Source organism: Micromys minutus, assembly GCF_963924665.1.
Source record: "Micromys minutus genome assembly, chromosome: 1".
Classification (NCBI taxonomy): Eukaryota; Metazoa; Chordata; class Mammalia; order Rodentia; family Muridae; genus Micromys; species Micromys minutus.
Window position 1 is genome coordinate 55,574,264 of NC_137969.1, and position 27,216 is coordinate 55,601,479.

The window sequence follows — 27,216 nt, forward strand, 5'->3', positions numbered from 1 at the left end:
GCATCCAGAACTCTAGAGGCTGCAGAGGTCCTTGGAATCCCAGAGGCAATGTGGCACTCAAACCTCCAGAGGTCACGCAGGCTGAAAAACCCTAGTGGAGATACCCTACCGAACTTCAAGACAAGATGGTCACCAGAATCCTAGGCCATTAAAGCTAGAAGACCACAGTGGTGGGGGGGGACCAGAAAAACCAATGGCGAAAAAAACCCATTCATCTAACAAAGATAACCTCAGAAATCACATCTAAACCTGTAATAACCCAAATCCAGAAGCCCAGAAGCCAGTGTGGGAAGACAGTCAACAGCAGCCTGGGCAATAAGGTGCCACCAGAGCCCAGATATTCTAGTACATAAGCCCTGGATATTCCAAAACAGTGGACACATGAGACTTTAGTTTCGATCTTATGAAGACGACAGAGGCCCTTAAGCAGGAAATGAATTAATCCCTTAAAGAAATAGAGCAAGATACAATAAAACGGGTGGAGGAAATTAATAAAAATGGTTGGAGAGGTGAAAATAGAGATAGAATCAATGAAGAGATCACAAGCTGAGAGGATTCTAGAAACAGGAAAATCTAGGCAAGCATCAGACACAAACATCAACAGAATACAAGAGAAGGGAGAGAGAATCCCAGGCACGTAAGATATCATAGAGGGAATTGACACATCAGTCAAAAATGTTAAATATGAAACATTCGAGGAACACACATGCACACGCACGCACACACACATAATCTGGGACACCAGGAAAAGACCAAACCTAAGAATAACAGGAATGGGAAGAGAAAAAGAATCTCCTCACCTCTGCCTTTATTTCATCTCATGCTTTGGTATGCTGCCAGTTCTTTTCTGTGCTGTGTTGTGTGTGCTGTGCTGTGCTGTGCACTGTGCTGTGCTATGGTGTGTACTGTGTTGTGTGTGCTGTGCTGTGCTGTGCTGTGCACTGTGTTGTGTGTGCTGTGCTGTGCACTGTGTTGTGTGTTCTGTGCTGTGCTATGCACTGTGTTGTGTGTGCTGTGCTGTGCACTGTATTGTGTGTTCTGTGCTGTGCTGTGCTGTGCGCTGTGCTGTGCTGTGCTGTGCTGTGCACTGTGCTGTGCTGTGCTGTGCACTGTATTGTGTGTTCTGTGCTGTGCTGTGCTGTGCGCTGTGCTGTGTTGCACTGCATTGTGTTGTGTTGCAGCGTGATTCGGTGCAGTGCAAGCTGTGCTAGACCACCATACTAATTTGTTTCTTGAACATGCATGTTTGTACAGTCCAGTTACCAGCTTGGAGGTAACACAACCCTTACTGGTCTGTCTGAGAAAGGAAATGATCGGTCACCGATGCCAGGGGCACAATTTAGATGGCAGCTTAAGGACTGAAGACACATCGGCTGTTTATTTCAAGTAAAGGAACAAAAAATAAAGATCACTGATGATTTAGGACCAATGAATTTAAATAGTAACAAAAGGCACTTTCTCTCTGAATTTGTACATAGTTCATAGATGTCTTCCTTTATATTTTTAAAGAGAAAACATATGTAAAGAATTCTCTTTTTTTTCTTGTGTGGCTATTTTCATAGTGTACATTTTATTTTTTATTTTAATATTTTTATTTCAGGTTATTTTTTAATTAATTGGTTTATGTATTTAATGTCACCCTCCAGGAGTTCTTTACCCCATACCCCCACCTCTTTGCCTCTGAGAAGATGCTTCTTTGCCCCTCTCTCCACCCTAGACCCCCCATACATCCCACTTCCCTGGGGCATCAAAGCAAAGGTTGTGAGTTTTACCTGTTTACTATACTAAGGGGAAAATCAAATGGAGAATAAAATATTCATGCTGCATAAACATCAGGTTACAATGTCCAAAACCAGGAGAGCTAATCTACATTTTGTTGTAAGGAGCATACCCAATCAGCTTTCAAGACTCTCTAATATTCTTATGATGATCAAGTTCTTTTTAGCTATAACTACTTCAAAGTCATGGGCTGGGGTAGCTGCCCTCTGCCCTTCTCTCACTGTCCTCTAGAGACACCCTTACCATGCCTTCTGTCCTTTAGAGACACTTAGGTCATGTCCTGTCTTTCTGTCCTATAGTGTCCTGGCATCATATTCCTGTTCTGCACCGAACCCTCTCCCTAGAGATACTAGATACCTATTTGTATGTCTTGCACACTGTCTGCATGGTAAAAAGAGAGGCAGTTGCTGAGATCATAGCTGAAATTCACTTCTCTGATACCCGTGCCCAAAGAGATCACTTCTTTGATGAATTTAAGGTATACTAATGCTTAGTAACAGGCCAGTGTTTGCACACAGTGCTCCTGATGAGATCAGTCCCAAAAAGACACAGCCTGTAACGACAGACAGATGTAGCCAGCTGTTGTTTGTTGCAGTTCTTTGGACAGCTGGTTCTCTCTTTCTCTCTGTCTCTCTATCTGTCTCTCTCTGTCTTTCTCTTTAGACAGGGTTTTACACATATCACAGATTAGTAATTAACTCATTATGAAGTCTAAGGTGACCCTGAAGTTATAGTTATTCTTCTACCTCAGTTTCCCAAGTACTGAACTTATAGGCAGGCAGTATGGAATATGGGCAAAGGAATAAAAGAGAAGGGAGGAAGAGAGGGAGGGAGGAAGGGAGAGAGGAAGGGAGGGAGGAGTAAAAAAGACAAATGAAGAAGAGGAAGAAGTAAGCGATGGAGGGAGAGTTAGTTGTGGGACAGACCTCAGAGAGTGTAATTCATGTGCTTCTTGACTGCAAGGAAAACAAAAGTGTGTTTAATGTGAGGTATGTGTTCTTGCTGTTCTGAACCCTAAAATAAGCATTTAAAATTTCTTTCGATCAGTAGAAAGATAGATAAATATACAATGGTGTATGTACACAGTGGAAAGGCATTCAACTATTAAAAGTATAGAACTGTGTCATTTGAAGCTTCATATGTTGTACTCCTATTAAATAAGTCAACATGGAGAAAGAAACATGGTATGTTCTCAATTTCACATGGAAGCTACAGAAGTAGCAGAGGCAGAGGAGAGGCCACTGAGGCTGTGGCAACCCACTAAGATAATTGAGGATGGATAATCAGTGAAAGGTAAGGCAGTTTGTAGGAGGAAGGAATTCTTATGTTCTGAGCATCAATGCCAACTGTAGTTGGTATCAACTAATTGTAAATTTGAAGGAGCCAGTTGAAAGGATCTAGAAACCATGGGCACTCAAGAACAAGCACATTGACAAGCATCTCTGTGCCCAGGTGCTAAGCTGTTAGGCTGCATCATAAAGATATGTATGACCACTGAGCATTAAAAAAAAGTTTACAAACAAATGTTTGTTTGTTTGTTTGTTTGTTTGTTTGTTTTGCTGTATTGTAGGACCTGGATCACAAAGCATTCACATTGGATTACTGACTTGGCAACATTATAATATTTTGTAATAACCTGTACCTCATCAAGCCCATTTGCGCCCTTTATTTCATGAAAATGGGAACTCATATTTTGTAATGTTTTAACTAAAAAAAGAGGATTTGTTATAGTGCCCAGCACATAATTGACCCTTGGAGAACATGACCTACTAATGTTCTAAATTATGATAGCATCAGCAATAAAGGATAAAACTGGTTGGAGGCACGGAAGTGGAAATCCCTAGTTTATTTGGAGACTCAAGTGTGTCGTGGGATATTTTTATGGAAACTGTCTGAGTGGATGTTTTGCTGAAGTAGACACTGGGAGGCTGTTTTGCTGAAAATGGACACATGATGCTTTTCTGGATGCTGACTAGACAAAGGGTGTGTGATGTTTTGCTAGAGTAAATATTTGAGAGGACACATGGTATTTGGGAAAGGTATAAATATAACCCAACAGTTCTCCTTGCTACTCTTTTCTGGTCTTCACTGGGCTTTGCAAATGCTTTTCTTCAGTGACAGTGCTATAGCATATTGGTTCACCTTGCCTTCTTTGCTGATCATCATTAGTCAAGACTTCATAGAGAGAAAGGCATGAAAAAACTTCTGGTGGTGTTTTGGTGGCTTCTTGCTAATTCTATGAGGACTCAGGCTGCTTTGCAGAGTCTTATGGTTTCTTCTGGATCAAACTGCTGTTGCTGATTTGTGAATGGTATTTGCAAGTAGATCGAGCTACAACTGCTGATTTGTGTGAACTGAACTGCAGATATCCTGACAATGAAGATTCAAATTGCCTAAAAGAACTATGTCTAAACAGGTCCACATCCCACTCTTGCCCTATTAGCCTTTTCTTTCTACTACTTTTGATGGGTGGTAGGCCAGAAGGGAGGTTAAAGTATTTAAAAAACCCTGCCTAAAGTAGGTTGGGAAAAATCTAAGCCTACAAGAAACCATCAATGCTATTGAATTAAGTAAGTCATTATCCACTTTACACCTGTAAATCCAAGTTTCTTCATCTCAAAGGAGAGGAAAAGTCCGTATCTGACCAATGACTAATGGTAATGGGGATAACCAGAGGCTATGACCTCAAATCTGATTGGCTGCAGCAGAAAGTACAACTCAGTGCTAGGTGAAATACTGTCACTAAAACTTGGGTATTCTGTGACCTTCAAGGACCATGATTTATTTGTTCAGACCTCAGTCTATGCAATAAACTAAAAAGTAAGATTATTTCCAGGTCACTTTGTCTTGTGTCTCTAGGTCTAGCAGAAACACTACAGAGCTCTACCTCCAGGTGCCTTCAGATGTCACCAGGATGCAACGGTCTCCCGTGGCTGTAGGATGAGGAAACACACTGTGCTTAGATAAATGAAAGAAGAGGGGAACTTCAACTCCTGGTTCTTGGAATTTGAGGGAAAGAAATGAACATCCAGAGTCGCCGTGCCCAGAATCATCCACCACACAGCTGCGCTCACATCTAAACTTTTAAAATTTGGCTGTAAGAAACAACCTCAACTTGTTTTCTATTAAAATTTGTTTTTGTTGCTGTTTTTGATTTACTTCAAAACAATCTTATTGAAAGAATTTTCTCACCCCGGGGTGATATTTCAAATGATACTTTCTTCATAAAAGTTGGTAGGGAAGAGTAAGGATGTGGGAGTGGGGTCCTGTCACACTGGTCACACCGGCAGCTTGTGTTCCGCAATGTGACCGCAGGCTGGAATTAGAGAGAGAAACAGATCCAGCAAAAGAAGTTCTCTGATGTCCATGGAAACAACAGGTTTTTTTTTCTTTTGCTTTTGATCTAAATGCTTTTTTTCCCCTCATTTGATATTTTGTCCTTATTTTCAACCCATAAGCCACAGTCACAGGGCCTTGTGATAAGAGTGAATTAACGGCTATGCCAATGCTCCAAAAACACAACCCACACTTCTTGATGTTTTCAATTAAAGATGAATTTTGCTACAGGCTTGTGGGATGGTTTTGATCCTGGTCAGTCGTTGTTATTGTAACAGCTAGGCTCTCTTTGGCACACAGCCTTAAGACATTGGCAAAATGGATAACATTACGTACTTTGGGAAAGTTAAACACGTTTATCAGTTTGGGCATTTTAACGCTATAAATAATAGAGTCATAGAGATTCATCAAGATAATTAATTAGTGCCAATCTACCTCGAGAATGGCTATTTGCTTTCAGATCAGGCCAACTAGGAACCAGTGTCTGCACATAGAAACTTCTCTGTGGAATTGTTTCAGATTTCAAAGGAAAGATCTGGCCTCTTGAGACATGTTTATTACAATGAAAAACTGAAATGCTTTCAATGCCCCAAAATAAGCATACATAATTCTTACACATAATGCATAGACTAACAAATACGCATAGGTATTCATAATAGAGTTTAGATTTTAAAATCAAGTTCAGGTATCATGTTTAATATGATCTTTCTTTCTAAGTAAAGGCAGTTTATGTATGTGTGCCTCCAACTTTAGGGAGACAGAGACAGACTACAGATTTGCACACTGTCCCCATATTATTGTAGCTGAAAGTAGTCATGCACACAGCTGGCTGGAATTATCAGTGGGTGGCATTATAAGACATCTTTTCATAGTGTATATTTATTGCAATATACTAAAATAATTTCGATAATTGGTGGAAGAGTGATCAGTTTTCTTTAAATGTGACTCCAGGTAGGTGGGCAGTGCCCTGGTGCATGTCTCCACACATAGTAGGATATACTCAGTGCAAATCAGACTTGGTGGACTGTATGTGTGTGTGTGTGTGTGTGTGTGTGTGTGTGTGTGTGTGTGTGTGAGAGAGAGAGAGAGAGAGAGAGAGAGAGAGAGAGAGAGAGGGAGGGGGAGAGGGAGAGGGAGGGGGAATAACAAAGAAAATGAGAGAGTATAAGAGAGAATGAAAGAGAATAAGAGTGAATGAGACAGAGTAAGAGAGAGAATGAGAGAGAGACAGAGAGAGAGAGGAAGAAAGAGGACTTGAAGTAGGTATGGGTGGATCTGGCAGGAGTCAGGAAGGAGTGGGAGGTAAAGATCCTCAAATTCCATTGTAAAAAGTTCTCAAATAAGTATTTTATATATGTATTAAAATCATAAGAAGTGTGCATGTGTTATACGAAATAAAATACAGATATATATACACACACATACCAAAAAATTATAGAGTATTTTTATTGTTTGCATCTATTATCAAAGAAAATTAAAATGTTCCTTTTAAAATGGCATTCAAATAGATGGCAGAGGGTGATATAGGTTTTTTTTGTTTGTTTGCTTTCGTTTTGCTTTGTTTTGTTTCGTTTAAGGACATGTAGGGTGAGAAATCTAAATCAGAGCCTAATAAACAGAACTTGATGCTTTTTTTTTGCCTTCCTGTTTTCTGAACGTTTCACACATGCAAACACTGTAGCTTGGCCATGTCCACTTCCTCCTCCCTCACCCCAACTCCTGTCCTCCAAAGCACTCCCCTCGCAGCCTTTTCCTTTACTGTCTTTTTCCTTTATAACTCACATATAAAATGCAATAGCTGGGAGTCTAGACAGGAGGGCTGTGTGAGGTTGGCTTTGAGCATGACCTGGCTGTTGCACATGTAAACCTGCTGTCACTGTTCTTCCATGCCCATGACCTGTGCAAAATCTGGACAGTTAAAAATTCCAGCCTGAATTTTGTGGAGAAACTCCTGATGTCCTACCCATGACTGAAGCTAAAGGTCTATATGGCTGCTGGGGCAGAGACAATCACTTTGCGTGGTTGGTAGAGGAACGCTGGTAAGTTGTCATAGGTATGAGCGTAAGAACAAGGACTAATTGGACTCGTGGGTTATAAAGAATGATTATTAAGGATGTAGATTGTTCCAAAGCAATGTTACAGAAATAGAGATTCTGTGAAATGACTACCTAAGTATGTTTTTAACACTTGTTTTAAAACATGCACAAGTGAAAGGCTTGCTGTGTGTGTTTCGGTCTTCTAACTTAGAGACAATGCTAACCTTTAGTACTGTGTACAAAGATACCCGAGAGGAGCAGGGTGACTTTGTTGTCTATACTTTGATTTCAGTGCTTAAAAATAAACCCTATTAACTGTTCTCTTCCTACATTTTCCCACTCTATTCAGCTGAGCAAGGACAAATCTGGAAGGGTTTGAAAAAGAAGAATTCATGAGAATTTTGTGAGTGGCTTTTTGAATTTCCTATTGTTTTCTAGCTACGATTTTAACATTTTTGCCTCAAATATGAAAATGAATGTATTTACAAACACTGTGTGCTAAAGCAACCAGTTTCCTGCTCTCCCTTTCCGCAGCCCCCAGTGGCTCACTTGAGATGTCCATTTGTGTTTCAGCCTGATTGACGCTGGCCTGCTTCTCATCGAGGTATCTCTGGATGCTCAAACTGCAAGATTAGAGGTTGGCTCCACCACACTCAAGGACCGTGGTGGGTCTTGAGTTTGTGAGTTTTGTCCAGTTTTCTCTCAGGTTATGACTTTTAAAAAATAAGCTTAAGTGTTCCAGGCAGATTCTGGGGAGCTCATTTACTAGGCTGCTCTTCTGCCAGGGTACCCTCCCTGTCTGTGGCTCACCCTCACTTTCTGTTGCAGATGCGAAGGTTTGGCTTGATTATGGGTCAGTTCCTTTCTTCACCCTTGTCTTGTTTGCGTTTATGTCTATCTGAAGAGTCATTATACTTACAGTCATGCAGATTTTTCTTCCAGAAAAACCTTCTGAGTTTAATTTTCCAATTAACATTAAGGAGGGAAATGATTCATCCAAGTTGATGTTTGTAGAGTATAAAAATGATGTTATATTTGTTTTAACTTTTAGAATAGGATACCCATTTATTCTCATGACATTTGTTGACAATACTTCCTACCTTCTACTGTATCACCTGTGCTGATATGTCAAAGGTAAGTAGACAGTGTTATGGGCCCACTTCTGTGTTCCGGATTATGTTCCATTGATCTCTTTCTGTATTTTACAGCTGATACTACATTATCTTGCTGTAGCTTTATGATAATGATTTTGAATAATGATTAGGATAACCCAAACTTTCTTCCTCGATGTTATATCAGTTATTCTGTCTCTTTGATCTCGCCATGAAAACTTTAGAATAGTAACTTGTGATGTTTGTTGGCATTCTAGGTGAAATGTCATTGAATATATAGAATAAAACTGAAGTCCTGGGAAGTACTCAGTTTAGCCACAAATCAGGAGTGTCTCACATTCAGTCTGTGATGTGTGTCATCAGAAATCAGTAGTTTGTTTCATCACAAAGATCTTGAGCTTTTTGGTCAGATTCATACATAAATACTTCTTCTCACCAAGTTCCAATACATGGAATTCTGCCTCTAATGCAAATGCTTTTTGTTTCGGCTGGAATATAAAAATGTACTAGATCTAATTCTTCTCATTCTTGTGTCCTGCCGTCCCTGTTCTGAATCAATAATTCTCAGCAATGCTTTGGTCTCTTTTAGGGATCATCTGAATTGTCGACAGCTGTGTCAACAGCCTGCAATGGCAGGTTCATGTCTTCTCTCCAAAGATACACATTTTCTTCAAAGTATCTTATCCTAACTTTATACGTATGCCCATTTTGCCTGCATTTGTACACATGTACCGTGTGCATGTAGCACCTGTGGAGGCCGGAGGGGGGGTGGCAGAAACCTTACAGCCAGAGTTATAGCTGTTATAAGCTGCCATGTGGGAGCTAGGAATTGAACCCAGGTCCTCTGAAATAGCAGCAACTGTTCTTAATTTCCCAGTCAACTCACAAATCCCTTCTCCTCTTTTAGGTAATAGAAATGTTATTGCTATTATTACTGTTTAAATGTGGAATGCTTTGCAAAATTGTATCAGCCCCAAAGGGTCATGCGAATTTCTGAAATGCCCCACTATTAGAACCTTTTATGTGATATAAGGATTAGTAAGTGGAGCTATTCCCATGCCAAGCTTTTTCTCTCAGGAGGAAAGATCTTAGCCTCTCATCACTGTGTATTACACTTGCTATTGACATTTTAGTTGGTGTCAGGTTTTGATTCCACTGTTCATATACCTTATGGCTTAGGTCGGGTTTGGCTGCCAAAACATAAGCAGATATTTGGTTAGAACTACAGAAGAACTTGGAAATGAAGCATCAAGAGAGTGTCACATCTTTATGCTAACAATAAATTTGCTTTCAGAGAAATGAGAATATGGCAAAGTACCTGGTCCCACTGTTGTCTCCCTTCTTTTCAACAGGCAACTACTTCATGCTAAGAGTTGAAGTCACATGAGGCCCTTATGTAAGTCCAAAACATACCAGTGCCCTGTTCCTGAAATTCTAGAACCACAAGCCTAAGCTAACCTCTTGACTTTATGTATTACCCAGATTCAAGTTTTCTGTTATAGCAGAAAACGATCTCTAATGTCACATTAGACATCATTAGTCTCTTGATGTGATGCATTAGGTAAACTGATAATTGAGTTTTGCAGTATTCTCTCCTTGTATGCTTGAGATAAATTCCTGTTGGTTGAGGTGCAGAAGCTTTTTAATTTGATAAAATTGCTTTTGTCAATTCCTGAATGACTTCTGTTCTGTTTAGAAAGTCTGCCTGTTCCCACATCTTGAAATGTTTTTCCTAATCTTCTATCTACAGTTGCAAAATGTGAGTTTGTTGGCTACTTTCAACCTACACTTGCAAGCTCTTTTCCAGGCCCTGGATTTATCTGTGCTTACTGATGAACATAATTTCACTGGACTCTTCTGACCCTGTGTCTTATTCTGTGTTTTATTCTCTTTGGTCCTTTTAGGATCTGCTCTTTGTCTTTGGTTGTTGTCAGAACTATTAGGTTTGATCCATGTGTATTTTCTTAGACTGTTCCAGAAAGCGGTGTTGTCCTCAGCTTCAGAAAATTCTTCACACTTACTCCTTCACATACTTTATTTTATTACTATTAGTTTTGATTATATCTGTGTCTTCAACAAAGCTATATTTGCCCACAGGCCCATAATTTCTTTCCATTTAAATATATTTTATGTATGTACCGACCACAGAAAAATAACTAGTATACTAAGGTAGAACCACGTGTCAAAGAGAAAATTAAATTTCTCATACTGGGATTCATTAACTGTATTTGAAATGTAAAATGCCCAAATACTAGTTAAAATGGATTAACTCACTGGTATTACAACAAAAATTAAAATGTAAAATGGCATGCATTTGGAGTAGCCTTTCATTCTTTGCAGAGAGGCAGAAGCTATGTTGGAAGCCTGATGGAGGGGGTAGCATCAGTGAGGTGCAGGCTTGTCATGGTGACTCACACTTTTGGATTTCAGTGCTGTAAAAGAATTTATTCCATAAAATAACAGGAAATATCCATTTAACCTAATGAGCATTGTGAAGTGTGATGTTGGCATCTTTTGGTTTATTGAATGGTAGGCAAGCTTATTAAATAAAATGTTTCATGCTGGCTCTGCTATTTGTGACACTAACAAAAATGCACACTGAGTGTTTGATCTTAGTTAATTCATAAGACCCAGGTTTAATGTTATAAAAGGGTCAGACATTAGAGCCAAAAAATATATAAGAGAATCATTCATGGTCACTAATAAATGACTCTGTGAGGGCTTGGCTCTCCTTGCAGGTAATGATGTCACACGGTGATGAAGGAATAGCTAAGCAGCCAGCGGAGCACCAGTGCTGGCCGACGTCCTGGACATTGTATCACTCTTGGCTAGACTGCGGCTAGTAAAAGGAACAGACACTGAATTCTGATGCATCGAGATCCACCTAGCCACACCTTTCTTAGGAGTAGATTCAGCCAACACTTGAGCATGAAAGCCCCAGTTAAGACCAGGCATCCTGGTGAAGGTTGATAGCTCTAGTCCCTCAGAAGCAGAGGCAGGAGAATCAGGAGTTCAAAGGCTGCCTCAGCTTATAACAAGCATGAGGCTACATGAGAACCTGTCTCCAGTCCACACTAATAAGTCAAAAGGCAGTAGATAAGGAGGCAAAAGCACTGGAAGCCGTATCATGCTACGCAGTCACATTAGCAAATATGTAAATCTACAAACCGGGACTTACAGAATCCCTTGGCCCGATCATGCTGTATGATGCCTACATTGGTTGATGGATCCCATCAAGTGGGTAATCTGAGCAAGTAAAATGCCAGCTCCCTATTTTTATATAGACAGCACCCCAAGTAGTTAGGAAAAGATCTGAAGAGGGAGTTGGAATAATGAGATCTGAAAGCCTGTGTAACAGGAGAAAGGACTAAGAGCAGCTGATGCTAAACGGGACTGGAAGATGGAGGTGGAGTCCTGGTGGCAAAATGTAAGAGGACATCTGGGTGGGGAATGTGCTCTGGATCCTGATTGGCTGGTGACTGTCCAGCTGTTCAGACTTTTCCAACTTGGATATTAGACGAGTGTGTTCTATGGTGTACAAGTCATACATGCTAAGAGAAATGAAAACAGACAAGTTTGGGAAGATGTTACTGTGAGTGCATGTGAGCACAGGTGTAAAATATCGCTGCATTACTTTATCAATAACTTTATGTGGATCTATGGTTAATTCAAAATGAAAGATTTTAGACACCCCACGATACGTGGATCAGTATCAATGATTGTTAGCAAAAGAGAGGAAAGTATTGGAAAATATGTTCTCCATGCCAGCTATCTGATGATGAATGGAAGTTCAATGCCATGCAATGCTTACTCCTATTTTGAAATACATAATTCCACTTGAAAGCTAGGCTAATGGCTAGTATCTAGTATTTTAAATTTCTTTTCTTCTTCTTTTTTCTTTTTACCTCAGGTCAATCTCCAAACAGGCTGAAGACATTAATCATGTGCAGCTTTGGTATTCCATGGGAAGACACATCAAGAGTCCTCTAAAAGTGTTCTTTATTGATGAAATGTGCCATTATTCCATCATACATATCATATATTAAAGTCAAGAACTTAAATTGCCAATATAATGCCAAAATGTATCAGAGTTCCTCAGAAATATTAAGAATAGTTAGGGAGCCTTCCTAAGGCCAGTGTTCTAGCAATTACAAATTATAATGGAGTAGCAACAAAAAAAAATTAATTCATTTCAGAGCATGCATGGTTTTTAGGATTAATTTGAGTGGATTTTCATTTTCCAGCTTATTTTTTTTTGAAGGATTAAACCATACAAGTTGGGCACTGGCAGTCATAGACAGCCAGTTGGACTGCATTCTGAATAAAGAGTGCTGTGGTCTGTCAGTCTGTCCACTCATCAGTACATTTTACATACGTCTCCTGGTTAAATCAAATGAAATCAATGAAGATTCCATCTGAAAAGAATTTCAAAACTGTAGATACTGTTCCCACTCTCGGATCCCGATTCGTGCCTATGAACAAGTGAGAAGAATGTGGGCAGAGGCCCCCATGAGGCATGCTCCTGAGCACGTGCTTCCCCTCTCTCTCCACAGCTAATCCCCTTTCAAGTCTTCTAAGCACACTTTCTCACAGAAGAGGATTGGCCAGAACCAGCATGCTCACAGGCCTTACATTTTCACCAGTTTGCCCAATGGTGATAATTTACAAAAGCCCTGTTTATTGATGACTGCCCTTAATGTTAGCCTGAACGTGACCTGAAGACAGTCCTCCTGGACATTTTCCAGGCCTCTACAAAAGAACACAATGTCCCAAAGGAGATGAATGGCTCAAATCAAAACATAAAAAAAGCAGAACATGAAAAGCTTATGGTTGGATGATTTAAAAACAACTTAATAGTTTATTGACATTTTTCCTTCAGCTGAGCTTGGCAAACTTTTCTCAGCAAGCTTAAGTTTAAAATTTTATAACTAAATTCACAAATTATCAAAATAGGACAAGGAGAAAAATTGCACAGGTCTACTACTGAATGTTCCAAAGATGTCATCTAAATGAGAAGCATTGGAATATATCATCAGCCTAAATCATAGCTAATTGATTCACTAGCTCTGAACCCAGAAGGCGCCACCTGAGTCCAAGTCCAGCCATCACAACTTGACTCCAAAGCCAATCATGAAGCTTGATTCATTTAATGCCTCTATTTTTAAGGAGAGGCATGAAATCATCCAGGAATTATAAAATATCGGGCATATCAATGTTAGCAATTAGAAAGAACAAAATGAGAAAGGCACAGGAATAAAAGAGGAAGATGGAAGGGAGGGGGGCTGAGACAGACTGCATCATTCAACATCAGGGGAAGCTAAGTTATGTCATGTTATCAGGAAATGGAGTATCTACTTCAGGAGAAAAGACTATGCCAGAGTAGAGCTTAGCTTGTGGGTTCTAGCCAGATTCAGTACTCTGCTAACCTATCCAGAGCAGGTTTGAAATTGGTGTGTGTGTGTGCATGTATGTGTGTGTAACATGCATATGCACATTTGTGTCGATAACTCAGTTTCTTAATTAGGGTTTTCCTGCTGTGAACAGACACCATAACCAATGCAAGTCTTATAAAGGACAACAGTTAATTGGGGCTGGCTTACAGGTTCAAAGGTTGAGTCCATTACCATCAAGGCATGGCAACATCCAGGCAGGCATGGTACAGGCAGAGCTGAGAGTTTACATCTTCAGCTGAAGGTTGCTAGCATAATACTGACTTTCAGGGAGCTAGGATGAGGGTCTTAAGCCCACGACCACAGTGAAACACCTATCCCAGTAAAGCCATACCTCCAAATAGAGCTATTCCCTGGGCCAAGCATATTCAAACCATGACACTCAGTAATGAATAAACTGATCAATCTAATTCATTTAATCTTGGAAACAATATTGTAGGCCATAGAACCAAAGTTATTAAAATCAATCTTTTCTACTGCTAGATTTAGTGGAACAGGCCTGCCACACCAAAAAATCAAGACACCAAAGCGAGATGATCATGAATTCAACTCCTACCTGGAATGCAGAGCTAGTTTATGCCCAGTGAGAACATTCTATAATGACCCTGACCAAAGACAAACAGTGGCAAACAAGTACATAATTTCAACAGAACAGAAATCTTGGGCTCCAGCTCAGTAAGAACATTTGTCCTGTATGCAGTGGCCTCAAGTTTTGTCTCTAGCACAGAACCAAAGCACTGGATGACATGTGCATCTTACAGTGCATTCTGGTCTTTAAGGCTGTCCACACTCACACTGCAGCTGAGAGCAGTTCAGACCGGATTAAGTCTTTCAAAGGACAGAAAGGTACCTTGCCAAAACTGAATGTTGCTTTAAAGACAAGATGTTTCCAAATTTCAAGAAATAGATGGCACACAAATATTAACATTCACTGTCATGGGTGCACAAAATAAGAAATGGTGGTGACAGCATTCAGTGGACACATGAAATATGACCCAAACCTTGGTTTTAATCAAATTAACCAAACCTTGGTTGCTTTAATCTCTCAAATCAACAAACTGCTTAAAGAATGCTAACTTATATACTTCATAACTAAAATTGACATTTTGCCTGTGACTCTTCTATGGCAGTTGTATATTTGCTAGTATTAAAGTTTCAAATATTGTAAGCAATGCTACGACTACACATGTAGGGTTTGTATTACATAGACTTGGTATTGTCGATTAGTGTAGGCTGGTTCTTCTATCAGTATGCCTCACAGACTCACATAGACCTGGGGAACTTCTCTTCCTGCTAGATTTTAATTAAAAAATATGTGAGTCTTTCGAAATCATGTTCACCCATGTTCACATGTAATGTGCATGTGGAGGCCAGACGGCAGCCTTCCTTGGGTGTTCTTCCTTGGGTTCCGTCCACTTCATTTTCAGAAAGTGTCTCTCTTTGGCCTGAAATTCATCAGATGGACTAAGATAACTGACCAGGGGACCTCAAAGATCCACCAGTCTCTGTCTCCCTAATGCTGAGATTACACATGTGCGCTGCTATTCCCAGGTGTCCACATGAATGCTGTGGATGCAATTCAAGTCCCATACTTAAAATGCAAACAATTGAAGCTCATCTCCACCCTCGAATGCTGTGATCACAAGTGTGCACCATGCCCCTGTGGTACACGTATTTCAAACAAATATATTTTGGAGGAAGAAGTCGAAGTTTTCCTCGTTTAGTGTCAGCCTATCAAGACAATTTAGATGCTATTTTGGTCAACACATAAGGCTGATAAACCAGGAAAGGGACAGAAAGAGGAGGAGAAAAGCTTCAGGTTTCCTTTCAGATACAGCTTGTCTGAGATCAGTTTTAAACACACAAGTTTCAACTTTACCAATAGCTACAATAATAATTTTTTTAAATTGATACTTTGTATTTTTATCCATTTAAGTATATTCAGAAGCTGGGCCCATAATTAAGTTTCTAGTCACTTCTATTGACCCCATATCTTTTCCTTTGAGGCTTCTGGGATGAATCAACACACCTGAGGCCCTTCAGTGAAGCTGCGTGGGGAGCAGAGACATCTGTAAGGCTGTCTGGTTCTGTCACAGGTCCCGGCATGGCCATGACATTGACATCTGTGAATGTGAGGGGCACACATGCCTCAGAAGGAAGTCGCTGTCAACACTTTCAAGAGTTTATGCACATATGCACTGCACACTTGAGAAAGGAACTAGACTGTCTTCGATCACATGGGATGACTTGCATCAGTGATGTGTAAAGGTGATTGTGAAGACATCTTAGGAAGGGAGGTGAGGTGCACAGTGACCCCTCTAACCCTGTGTAATTTGTCACAGGAAACCATTTGGTGAAACCATTCAAGATACACTTAAGAAGAAATTGTAGATTTCAATTTTTGTTCTTTGTTGCAAAATGAGATGGAAAATATTAATTTATTTAATAGTATTTCTTTTTGTTATCATATTACATAAAAATAATTGTTGATACTTTGTGTCTTCTTGGTTATGGGGGATGGGTAGAGGCATCTCTTTAAACCTTCAAGGTAGACCGTTCTGCTAGAGCAATCCATTTCAAGTATACTCTATATGTACTTTGCCACACTTGGTGCCTAGATTTGAAACTATCCATATTCTTAAGTGAGATGATAAATGTACCAAAAATTAAGGGCACAGACTTCTTTTTTCTGATGATAGACAGGGGACACTATGCAACTTTAAACTAGGAACTCGAGTTCACGTACTTACAACCATCTGCTACTAAAACTCAAATTATATTTCTTATTTTTAATATAGAGAATATTATAAATATATACTAAAACTAAATAAAATGCATGAAAAAAATCTGTCATTTTTGTTTAAAGTATCTTTTTTTTTAATTGCAGTTTGAGAATTAAGCTTACTCAACCACTAAACATGCATTCCAAACTTTGGAATACTGTGCTTTGAAAATACCTTCTACAATTCATTGATTAAAAAAAAAAAAAGATACATAAAATACAGGGAAGTCTCAGATGAAAATCTCCCTGTAAAATTTCGGAAAGACAATTTATTTTATCATATCAAGCTTGGATCTGGCTTGTTCCAAGATTTCACCTACTACATTTTCTTTTTATGGTACACCAAATACCTCACTTAGAAGAAAACTCACAGTGAAAAATCAAAATGCACTTAAAACTCTGCTAAGGAACAATACCTCCCACGGATGGTGATTTCAGCAACTGTATAGTATCTGTATCTTGAGTCAACCATGCGCCAAGCAGAATAGTACAGCCCGAGGAAGTGCAGTCTTATTTGACTGGCTTTTGTAAATTCTTGAAGCACTGAGCTGTTGTAAAAATCGTAATACCCAGGACGTTTCTTCTGTCCAGATGTCAGGAGGTCAAAGGTCACATTAGCATGGGAAAACGGGATGAAACTATCAGGGAAAGAAATTTTATGTTTTAAAAATCTGTTCATAGTTTTGATCAAATAGAAATAACAAGCTTGGTTTATTTCTATACAATGTCAGTAAACATTCAAGTTTTTCAGTCTGGCAAAACGGATTCCACTTATTTCACCTATCAGTAAAGTGGGGTCATCATAGAGAGGTAGACGAGATGGTTTATGGGAAAGCAGATTCAAATGCCAGACTGAATGAATGACATATCATTACACAACAGCCGTGAGTTGTTAATACAGAGAATATCCAATAAATTAAAAAAAAAATAACTGAGATGTTCATACTCAGAAAACTGGAGACAGTTGACAGAATCAGGATTTTCTAAATCTCCATTGTTTTTCATCCCCCAAACACTGCAATTTCTCGCAAAATACTGCCAGTCTTCCCAGAGCGAGCTGTCTGCTTTCTTCCTTTGGATCCGGATTGCCACGGGTTGTGGGCCAAATAGCTGAATGATGATTTGGAACACCTAGGGATGGAGAACTCTATTATTCTCAGGGGTGGTGAAATTGAACACAAGGTAGGAAGCGAAGGCATCATATTTGAATACTAAGGCTCACTTCCTCCTAGTTATTGTGATAGATAACTTAAGGAACACCTAGAAACTTCAGACAAATGATCCAAGACAATACGCTCTATATTACATATCTCTTCCTATTCTCAATGATTTTGTAAATGACAACAAATTATGTTCATTTCAAAGATACAAACCACAAAACTGACACTCCTAAAGTACATATGAATAAGCACCTGCTCTGTTAATGTATGTTCTTATGAAAGAAATTCCAAACATTTCATAAATTCCACTTTAATATCAATCTCTGAACATTAAACATTGGGTGTCAAATTTAGATATTGTGGTTTCATTCAAACCTCTGTTTTGCGACATACTAGGTTCAATTGTGCATCCTAGTGACTGTGTCCAAGAAGTAACTACAGGTGCCCGTGAATGTTACCTTCTTAGAAACAGCCATTACAGGTCTAATAAACCTAGGATCTTAAAATGAGATCAGTCCATTTAAAGAGACTACTGGGGGGTGGGGAGTTAGTGCATTCTGAGAAACATGGAAGAGGGCTCTGTGTAAACAGAGGCAGAGCCTGGAGTTAGAGCCCCACGAATGAAGAGACATCATTGGAAGCTGAATGAGGCAAGCATCTTCCCTGCCAGAGTCTCTGGAGGGAGTGCATTGCCAAAGCCATGCACAGTTTGAGTCTCCAGGGATGTGAGAGAGCACATTTCTTCTTGAAACCATGAACTCTGCAGTCATTGAACTATAGTAGCCAGAGCACGGATAACCACCCAGCCCTGTCCCTGATTACCTGATACTGTCCATTTTCCAAGTCTATAGAAATAACCACTCCTTGGTCCAGCTGTGTAGTGTTCGTAAACACATGAGAGATCCATGAAGTAGCAACGTCGTCATCATTGATAAAGGAGAGAGGGTGGGCTTCGGGACTCAGCCGAGACACTCGATGCTGGGGCGTGTCCTCTACACCATTGGGAATGCAATACCGCTGAGCCAAGGGGTGGACACGGGGGTGGCTGCCTGGGCATCGGCAATGTGGCTGGATGTGCAAGTGGGGGAGATCTCCAGAAAAGAGCTCTAGAATCTCTCTGAAATGGTCCGGAGAAGAAAGTAAGGACATACAACCTCACAGTGACAGGACTCCTAAGAACTGATGCCATTCTTCTGTTATTTGGAGGATGACCGTTTACCGTTGATAATTTTTAATAGGACATAAAATAAAACTCATTTTGAATAAATACATATATTCACTATCCTAAAGTTCTGTGATGGTTATTGTTGATTGTCAACTTGATAGAATCTGGCATTGTAGCATTCATAGAATCTAGGAAGCAAGGCTCTAGGCATCCCTATGAGGGATTGTGCTAACATTTTCCTCTGTGAACGCCTGTGAGAGACTGCCTAGATCACACTGATTGATGTGGAAGACCCATCCTAACTTCAATAAGGATGATACCCTTTGAAAATATCCTGGATTATACAAAGTAGAGAAAGACAAACTGGGTTCTTACAAACAAGCATCCCTCCCTCTCCGCTTTTCCACCACGGATGCAATGTGACCACTTGCTTCAAGCTCCTTCTGCCTTCACTTTTCTATCATGGTGGATGGTACCCTGAACTGTGAACGTAAAAACACTCATGAGGTTGCTTCTGAGATATTTTTCTGTCACAGCAACAGGGAAGAAACTAAGACAAAAGTACATGAAAAATGGCATGGGTTTGGTTTTAACCTTTAAAAGATTGTGTGTGTGTGTGTGTGTCTTTGTGTATGAGTGTGTGTCTGAGTGGGTACATGTATGTATATGTGAGTGTATTTCTGTGTCTGTGAGTGTAAATCTGTGTTTCTGTGAGTATGCATGTGTGTGTATGTTTAAGTGAGTATAGGTGCAAGGGTGTGTGTGTGTGTGTGTGAGTATGCACGTGTGTGTATGTTTAAGTGAGTATAGGTGCAAGTGTGTGTGTGTGTGTGTGTGTGTGTGTGTGTGTGTGTGTGTGTGTGAGTGAATGACAACAGGAATGTGCAGGTCAGTGTACAACTTTCCAGAGCAATCTTCTCCTTCCTTGCTGGGTACCAGGGACTGAACTCAAGTCATCAGACTTGCAGAGCATGCAATTTTGCCATTTGAGCCATCTCAATGACCCTAAAGTGTGAATGTTTCACATCAAGAGTGACTAGACAAGCCTAGTGGAACATGCCTGTAATTCTAGCTGTTCTGGATGCTCTCACGAAGAGTTCCAACTGAAGACCTGCCTGAGTTAGAGTAAATTCTGCAATAGTTGGGCACTTTACTGAGATCATGTCTCGGAATGAAAAGTCAAAAAGAGGTCTGGAGGCATATGTCAGAGACTAGCACTTGCCTCTCGCCTGTCTGTGAGGTCCTCCATTCAACTCCCAGGACTAAGAAGAAAAGGAAGGAGGAGAGGAAGAGGAAGATGCAGTATGTATAAGACCTTGCTCTTTATCAAGGGATTTTACTTAAATTCATTGTCTCTGTGCCTATTTGGGATGATGTAGAAAGGAGTCGTATATTTAGATTTTAAACTGACTTACACTGTAAGTGAACAGCAATATATTGAAAATAATGAGATTTAAGATGACATCTCCAGTTCATCCAGGGGAAAGCATAAGTAAGCATGTATCATTTTATAGGCTTCTCATTTGGGTGAAGGAACCGAGGCCAAGGCCATTTGTCAATGGTTTCCTGTGACTCATAGATTCTGGCTTCCTGAAATGTTTCAATGGCTTCAGACCATAAGCCAGCTGCCAATAGCCAGACAAGAATGCCAGGGGAAGGCATATCTATTTAATTTTTCCATTAAGAAAAAAAAGCCCTTTCTAGAGTAACACAGGTCATTCTCTCCCCATCCTTCCCAGCACAGCCTTCCAGACAACACCAATAACCCTAGTTGAACTAGAGGATGGAGAAAGCAGACATCCTTTCAGCCCCCGTGAGGTGATGGTCAAGGTGGGTGGGTTTTGTTTTTTTTCACTAAGGGACATGAAGTGACCACTCTAAATCTCACTGATGATTTTCAATTGACATCAGCTGTTGAGTGAGTTCCAAAGTCAATAACTCCTATGAAATCTTTGCTCTGGCTAGAAAAAAAAAAAAAAAAAAAAAAAAACCCTTCATTCCAAAGAAATACAATTACATTAATCTTCAGCATAGTAGGCATAGGCAAAGCATGTGTGAAAGACAGTTGGTGAGGGGCATCCCCTTGCTTCCCCACTCCATGGTATAGCATCTATGCCTTGTGAGGCATCCTCTGACTCCTCAGACTGATAAACAAGGAGGGCTAAACTGATTCTGGGTATCCCAAAGTCTGTAGCATCATTCAATTGAGATATTTCCCAAATTTGTGAGAGCTAGTACTGACATGTAGAGTTAAAACACACCAGTCTCTGTCTTTCTTATAAAGATATGAGGGAAAAACATTCCATTGAAAACAGTCAACAAGGAGCAAGGAATGTCTCAGTGGCTAGATGCTTTGGCAGTAAGTATGTGGCAATCCGACTTCCGACCTCCAGAGCTCATGAACAGTGCTTAGTAGTGCACATCTGAGATCCTTCCACTCAGATTTGGAGATAGAAAAGACAAAAGAATTCCTAGAGGCCATAGACAAACTAGCCCAAAATGGCTGAAACAAGAGAGACCCTGCCTCAGAACAAGGCCAAGGATAGAAACAGACAGCTGAGGTTGTCCACTGACTTCTGTACACAGCTTTCTACATACCAACATTTAAAAAGTAAATAATAAGGTAAATGCATGCATACAAACACACTGTCTTATTTAGAGCTACAATTGCTATCATAAACTGACATGGTATAATAAAATGCCAAGCAACATGAAGAAAGACTTTTTCCAGCTTATATTTTCATACCACTGTTCATCATCAAAGGAAGTCAGGACGAGAACACAAACATGGCAAAAACCTGGACTGCAGGAGCTGACACAGAGACACCCATACTTTCTCAACTAGATTCTAAGCTGGGATTCTTCAGGATTCAACTCCAGCAGAATCGTGGCCATAAGGTAGAAGCAGTTTGTTTGTAGGAACCCCTATGATAGATTTTTGTCTCACTGTAAAGATGAGAAAATGCTTGGTGAGAGCTCATCACAGTTCATCTGATGTTTTGTAGAACAGATATAGAAAAATGCATAGTAACTCTTCAGATGCCCCATCAGGGTAAACCCCTCATCCCTGGAGGCTCTTGTGTGTCAAACTAAAGGCTTTACAGTTTCATAGTCCGCAACACCCACAATTTCTAAAGGCAGTTCTGAAGTCAGTGTTTAACTATTCGCACCCACTTTATATAGAAATTTTGAAATAACACATTCCAATCTAGGTAGTGCTAACAAAATGAATCTTCTTAGAGAAAATGTTCATGCATAATTTTGATCACCCCATATTATACAAAGTTACTGATAGAAAAAATACTAATGAATGAATGGAGGTTGGGGAAAGTAAACATGGCCAAATATAAGTCAGGGGATGTTTGCCAGTTGCTATGAAGAAGAAAACTGGTGCAATCTCCATGGTACTTTAAGTGAATTTACCTTATCCCAAGCTTTATTAGATGGCATCCACTTACCTGTTTGTAAGTGACACATTATACAATCGAAAGTCTTGCATTCTTCCAACAAACTGCTCTGAACCTGAAAAGTATGTACAGATAAGAAGCCCCAGAATACAAGCAGGTAAGCAGGTTATTTATCTGATATTCTTTTAAAACCACAAAGCTTTAAGCTATATCCCCGTTGGCACCCCTCAAATTCTTGAAGATTTGAGTCTGTTTCTAAGTCTTCATTAACAGTCATCATATTTATCTTTGTAGCCACTGCAAGACTGTGAAGTCAACACAAATCCTTCAGCAGATGATTTCCAGACCCAGCATATAACGGCACTTTCTTGAGTTTCTCTCTCATTTACGAACTTATAAACCTATTATTTCCTGAGCCTTCGGCTTGGTTGTCATCTGCTTTCAACAGCAATTTTTAGAATATTTGTTCTGTCAGTGGAAAAGCTTCTGTTCTCACATCCCACTCATTTTAGTTCAAACTACAGAATGTGGATTCTAACTAAAACAAAGGCTCATCCAGAAAACTTCAAAAAATTAAAAATTAAAAAAGACAAAACTATCACAGATGAATGCAATATCTGCTGCCCATGGGTAGTGTGTCATCTACATATTAATCAGAGTGCAAATTCAGTCTAAATACCATCCCCCAAAGGTTCTTCTAAGATCACCAGATTCAAAGACCACAGCATGAGCAGTGGTCCCTTTTAACTTTAGGTAGATATCAGCCTTCATAGACACAAACTTATTTCTTTATTTACTGAACCCTCAGGATTCATGAGAGCAGAAAAACTCAAGAGAGTTGGAATCACAAGAAACGGAAAGAAAAGGAAGGGTGCAGGGAAACAGCTCAGGTAAATGCCTACCAGGGAATCTCCACAAGCTGAGTTAGATCCTCACTTGGAAACCATAGTAAGAGTTTCATGCAGTGGCCTGCACCTGCAACCCTGGCACCCATACTTGGGGCAGATAGATTGGGAAATTCATCCCTACCCTCTCTCACATGCACACACATAGATAGAGAATGACAGATAGACAAACAGACAGATGGACAGGGAAGGGAGGGGAAGGAAAGAAAAGGAAGAGAAGGGAAGAGAAGAGAAGAGAAGAGAAGGGAAGGGAAGGGAAGGGAAGGGAAGGAAAGGGAAGGGAAGGGAAGGGAAGGAAAGGGAAGGGAAGGGAAGGGAAGGGAAGGAGAAAAGCAAAAAAAAAAAAAAAAAAAAAAAAATACAGTTGTAGTTTGAACCTGAAATGTCCCCAGATGATGGTGATAGTTTAGGTGGTGTGGACCTTTACCAGGTGGAGCCCACCTAGAGCAGGTACAATAGAGAGCAAGCTTACCTGGCCTCCATTCTTTGCTGGCTCTCTGCTTTCCAGTACCCAGTGAAGTGAGCAGCCTTCTGCACACATTCCCCACCACTGGCTGTCTTCCCATACCCTCCCCTTTGTCCCAAAAAAGACTAAAACAATGAACCCCTGATATACAGTACATTCTTTCTCCTTTAATTTAGCTCTGCCTGGTACTGTAGTTAGGACAACCCAAAAGTAACAAATTCAACTCCCTCTCCTAATTTTTTTTCTATATTTAATAAAAGAAAGAAGAATGGAAAGCTGGCATTTGGATTATAGGAACCCAAAATGAGATAGAATCTAAATATAATGTCAGTTCATTAATTGAATGTTTATTGGAAACTTAAATTCTCAGTACTGACTAATGCAATTTTTCCAAGCATTTATTTTCCAAAGTAGTCAGTTTTTCAACAGTATCTTGATATCAAGAAACTTTTTTTTTGCTTCTATTCCATGGAAAACAATTGGAGAAAACTGGAAACTGGGCAGAGGATGCTAGGTGAATAAAAATTGAACAGTAGAGACTGAAGAGATGGCTTAGTAGTCAAGTTCACCACCTGTGCTTCCAGAAGACCCAAGTTAAATTCCCGCACCCGCATGACATCTGTAACTCTAGTTCCAGGGGATCAGATGCCACTTTCTGGCCTCTGTGTAGATCAGGCATATACAAGGACCACAGACATATATTTAGACAAAACATCAATGCCAACAAACACTTAATGGTGAGTAGTAGAATCCAGAATGACCTCTTGTGTGTACCCAAGAAAATAAAGAGACATTCTATATTGATCATAAGATCAGGAAGGAGTTTCTGAGAAAAGCATCTAGAGTCTCTATGTGTGAATTTGTGTATCTACACTTGGGGGCATACATCTATGTTGTTTATTTGAGGACATAACTCAGAGGTAGATGATCACTTGATCAGTGAGCACAAGGCTTGGGGCTCAATCCTAGCACTAGCAGAAATAAAGGTAAAACAAACAAACTATATTGCTTATATCTATTATTTATATTTAAATGATGCACAGCCAAGAAAATGGTTGACTATACTTTATATGTAAGTATCTATTGAGGAAGATGAGGATTTTTAATTTATTGACCGACATAACAGTTTTAAGCTGCTTTGGACCATGATCTTTAAAACAGGAACTGAAACATAGACTATAACAGAATATCAAAAGGAAGAATATTCCAGATTTCAAATAAAGTGGGAGGGACACATGTGGATTCTTCTAAGCCATGTGCGTATGTGTGATATTTGGGAGGGAGGCAAAGTGAGCTGAGGATACCATTTCTCATGATACCAATTTTAATCTAAAGGAAAGAGGTCACACTGTTTACCAAAAACTAAGGGATAGTGGATGATCTCCTATCCATCCTCTCACTCATCTCACGCCCCACACAGCTTTCCACAACCTTCACACTTGCACCACAGCCTTGGAGATTAAATTTTGAATGCTCCCTAACTGCCCAGCACTCTCAACACTTAGACTTTACACTTGATAGTGCCTTTATTTCCTGAGTTCCCTCCTCACCCAGCCCTTACCTCAGCTTTGAAGTATGTCTCCTGGGAAATACTCCGAGGCCACCGCAGTGCCACAGCTCTGCTAAAGATACCCATTTACTTCTCTGTCTGTCCTACAAAACTAGAGACAGACTAAATAAACCTATCTCTCTTATTTCCTAGTGAGTCCACAGCTCATAAGCACATTCCAGTCAGCTGGTCCATTATTCAATGATATTAAATGATGAAGGAAATCAGAAAAAAAAAAGTATGCAGGGAGTGAGGAAGATCGTGCTGGTGTAAATTTAGGAGAGGAGTAAAGATTGCATCGGTTTCCATGGGAATGGGCCAGAGGGGTAACTGACAGTTGTAGCATCTCCACTATGTATTTTCATTGTCACTATGTTATGAAAGTTGAGTGCACATTTCATTATCTTCAAGTGTTGTGTGATTGGCAGTATCTAGCACTGATGGTTTTCAGAGTACATCTATCTAACCAAAAGGACTATAACGTGAAGGTTTCTACACAAAGGAACAGAGATGATCAGTACATGTAGGTGAAAGTGGATCACAGAACAATCTAGAAGGATGAAAGATGCCAAGGAATTCACTGTGTCCTTGAGGCCAGTGAACGGTTTGTTGGGAATCAGAAAGCAAGGTATTAGAGATAGCAAGGTATTTAAAATGATGATTGAACTCACTACAGTCTTTTCTAGAGGCACATAAAGTGTTGCCATTGTTCCCTTGGGCAATTTGTTTACAAATGATACCATGGTACAGTTTTTATAGTCAAAGCCTGGTTGTCCACCAGGCAGAGTTTTGTGCTGAACAGAATTGTGTCTCCAGAAAGACATAGGTCCTTACATGTGATAATGTCACTATACGTAGACGTAGTGCCTTTGCATATGAAATCAGGTGAAGCAATCACCAAAGAAGGCCCATCTTGAAGGAGAAGGCCATTTATGAGGTGAAGAAACAACCCAGACACACAGGACAAAAACATGTGAGGAGAACATAGGTAGGGCAGTGCTGAGACATAAATGAGCACAAGAAAGATTCAAGGAAGTCCTTCCCTCATTTTGAAATTGAGCAAAGTCTTGTATAAATTGATATTGTTATTACACTGTACTCCAAGGAAACAAACTTTTATTGTAGAAGTCACCCACGTTGTAAATGCAGCCACATGAAGTTGATAAAATCGTACACATTAGCAAAGAGACCCAATGCTAATTTATATAACAAGTTGTCCATTAGACTTGTTTCTTCAGTATAAAATACTGTGTATAGTGTTTATATAGCAGTTCAGAGGGAAACAATTTATCTCGAGAAATCATACCAGAACAAACAGTGGATATGATGGATTGAGTAAAAATGTCCTTCATAGACTCTGACATTTGAACATTTGTTCCAAAGTCTGAGATATTGTTCGAGGTGATAATGGAGACTTTAGAAGATGGAGCTTGCTAGAGGAAGTGCGCGTCACAGGGGACGCGCTTCGAGGTTTAATAGCCTGATCTCTTTCCTGTTCTCACTCTTTACTTCCTATTTGCCACAGAGAAGTGATCTCTTAGCTTCTGGACCTCCCTGTCATGATGGACTCTTCTCCCCCTGAAAGCATACGCTAAAATAAACAGATTTGTTTATAAATTAGTTGTGATCCAGTTGCTTCATCACAGCAACAGCAAAGTAACAGACACAGTGGGCAGTCCTCTATGATGTGGAACCATATGCTGCTGCTGAGACATGACCTAAATAGCAGAGACTTGGGTCTTGTCAGGGTCTTTACTCTGGTTTGGAATGCTTGGTTGATTCCATTTATTTTTCATCCACAAATGTTTATTTGGATCTTAATGTGAACTAGATAGTTTTGCTGCAACCAAATGCATACCACTCAACCAAAAATAAAATAAAACAAAACAACATGACAACAACAAAAAACAGGAAAAGTACAGAGCTTTTATAGAGCTAGTGTTTAAATAGATACAGAGATATAATAAACATGAGTTATATATAAACATAATAAATGCTGTTGTTAATAGAAAATGTTGTGTAGGGGTGAGAACAGGGCCAAATTATTCTGGGGTGGTGTGTTCAAAAGG

General features: G+C 39.8%; 1 protein-coding gene across 1 annotated transcript in view; it reads right to left on the reverse strand.

Annotated features, from left to right (window-relative positions):
• USH2A (usherin) overlaps positions 1 to 27,216 on the reverse strand; it is a gene marked incomplete at both ends in the record, with an annotated part of 645,989 nt that overhangs the window by 548,999 nt on the left and 69,774 nt on the right. Inside the window, 5 exons of the mRNA XM_080923960.1 lie at positions 15,743 to 15,836; positions 16,912 to 17,133; positions 17,442 to 17,626; positions 18,478 to 18,772; positions 22,279 to 22,342. Of these exons, the coding sequence (XP_080780086.1) occupies positions 15,743 to 15,836; positions 16,912 to 17,133; positions 17,442 to 17,626; positions 18,478 to 18,772; positions 22,279 to 22,342 (860 nt within the window). The remainder of the gene's footprint in view (positions 1 to 15,742; positions 15,837 to 16,911; positions 17,134 to 17,441; positions 17,627 to 18,477; positions 18,773 to 22,278; positions 22,343 to 27,216) is intronic.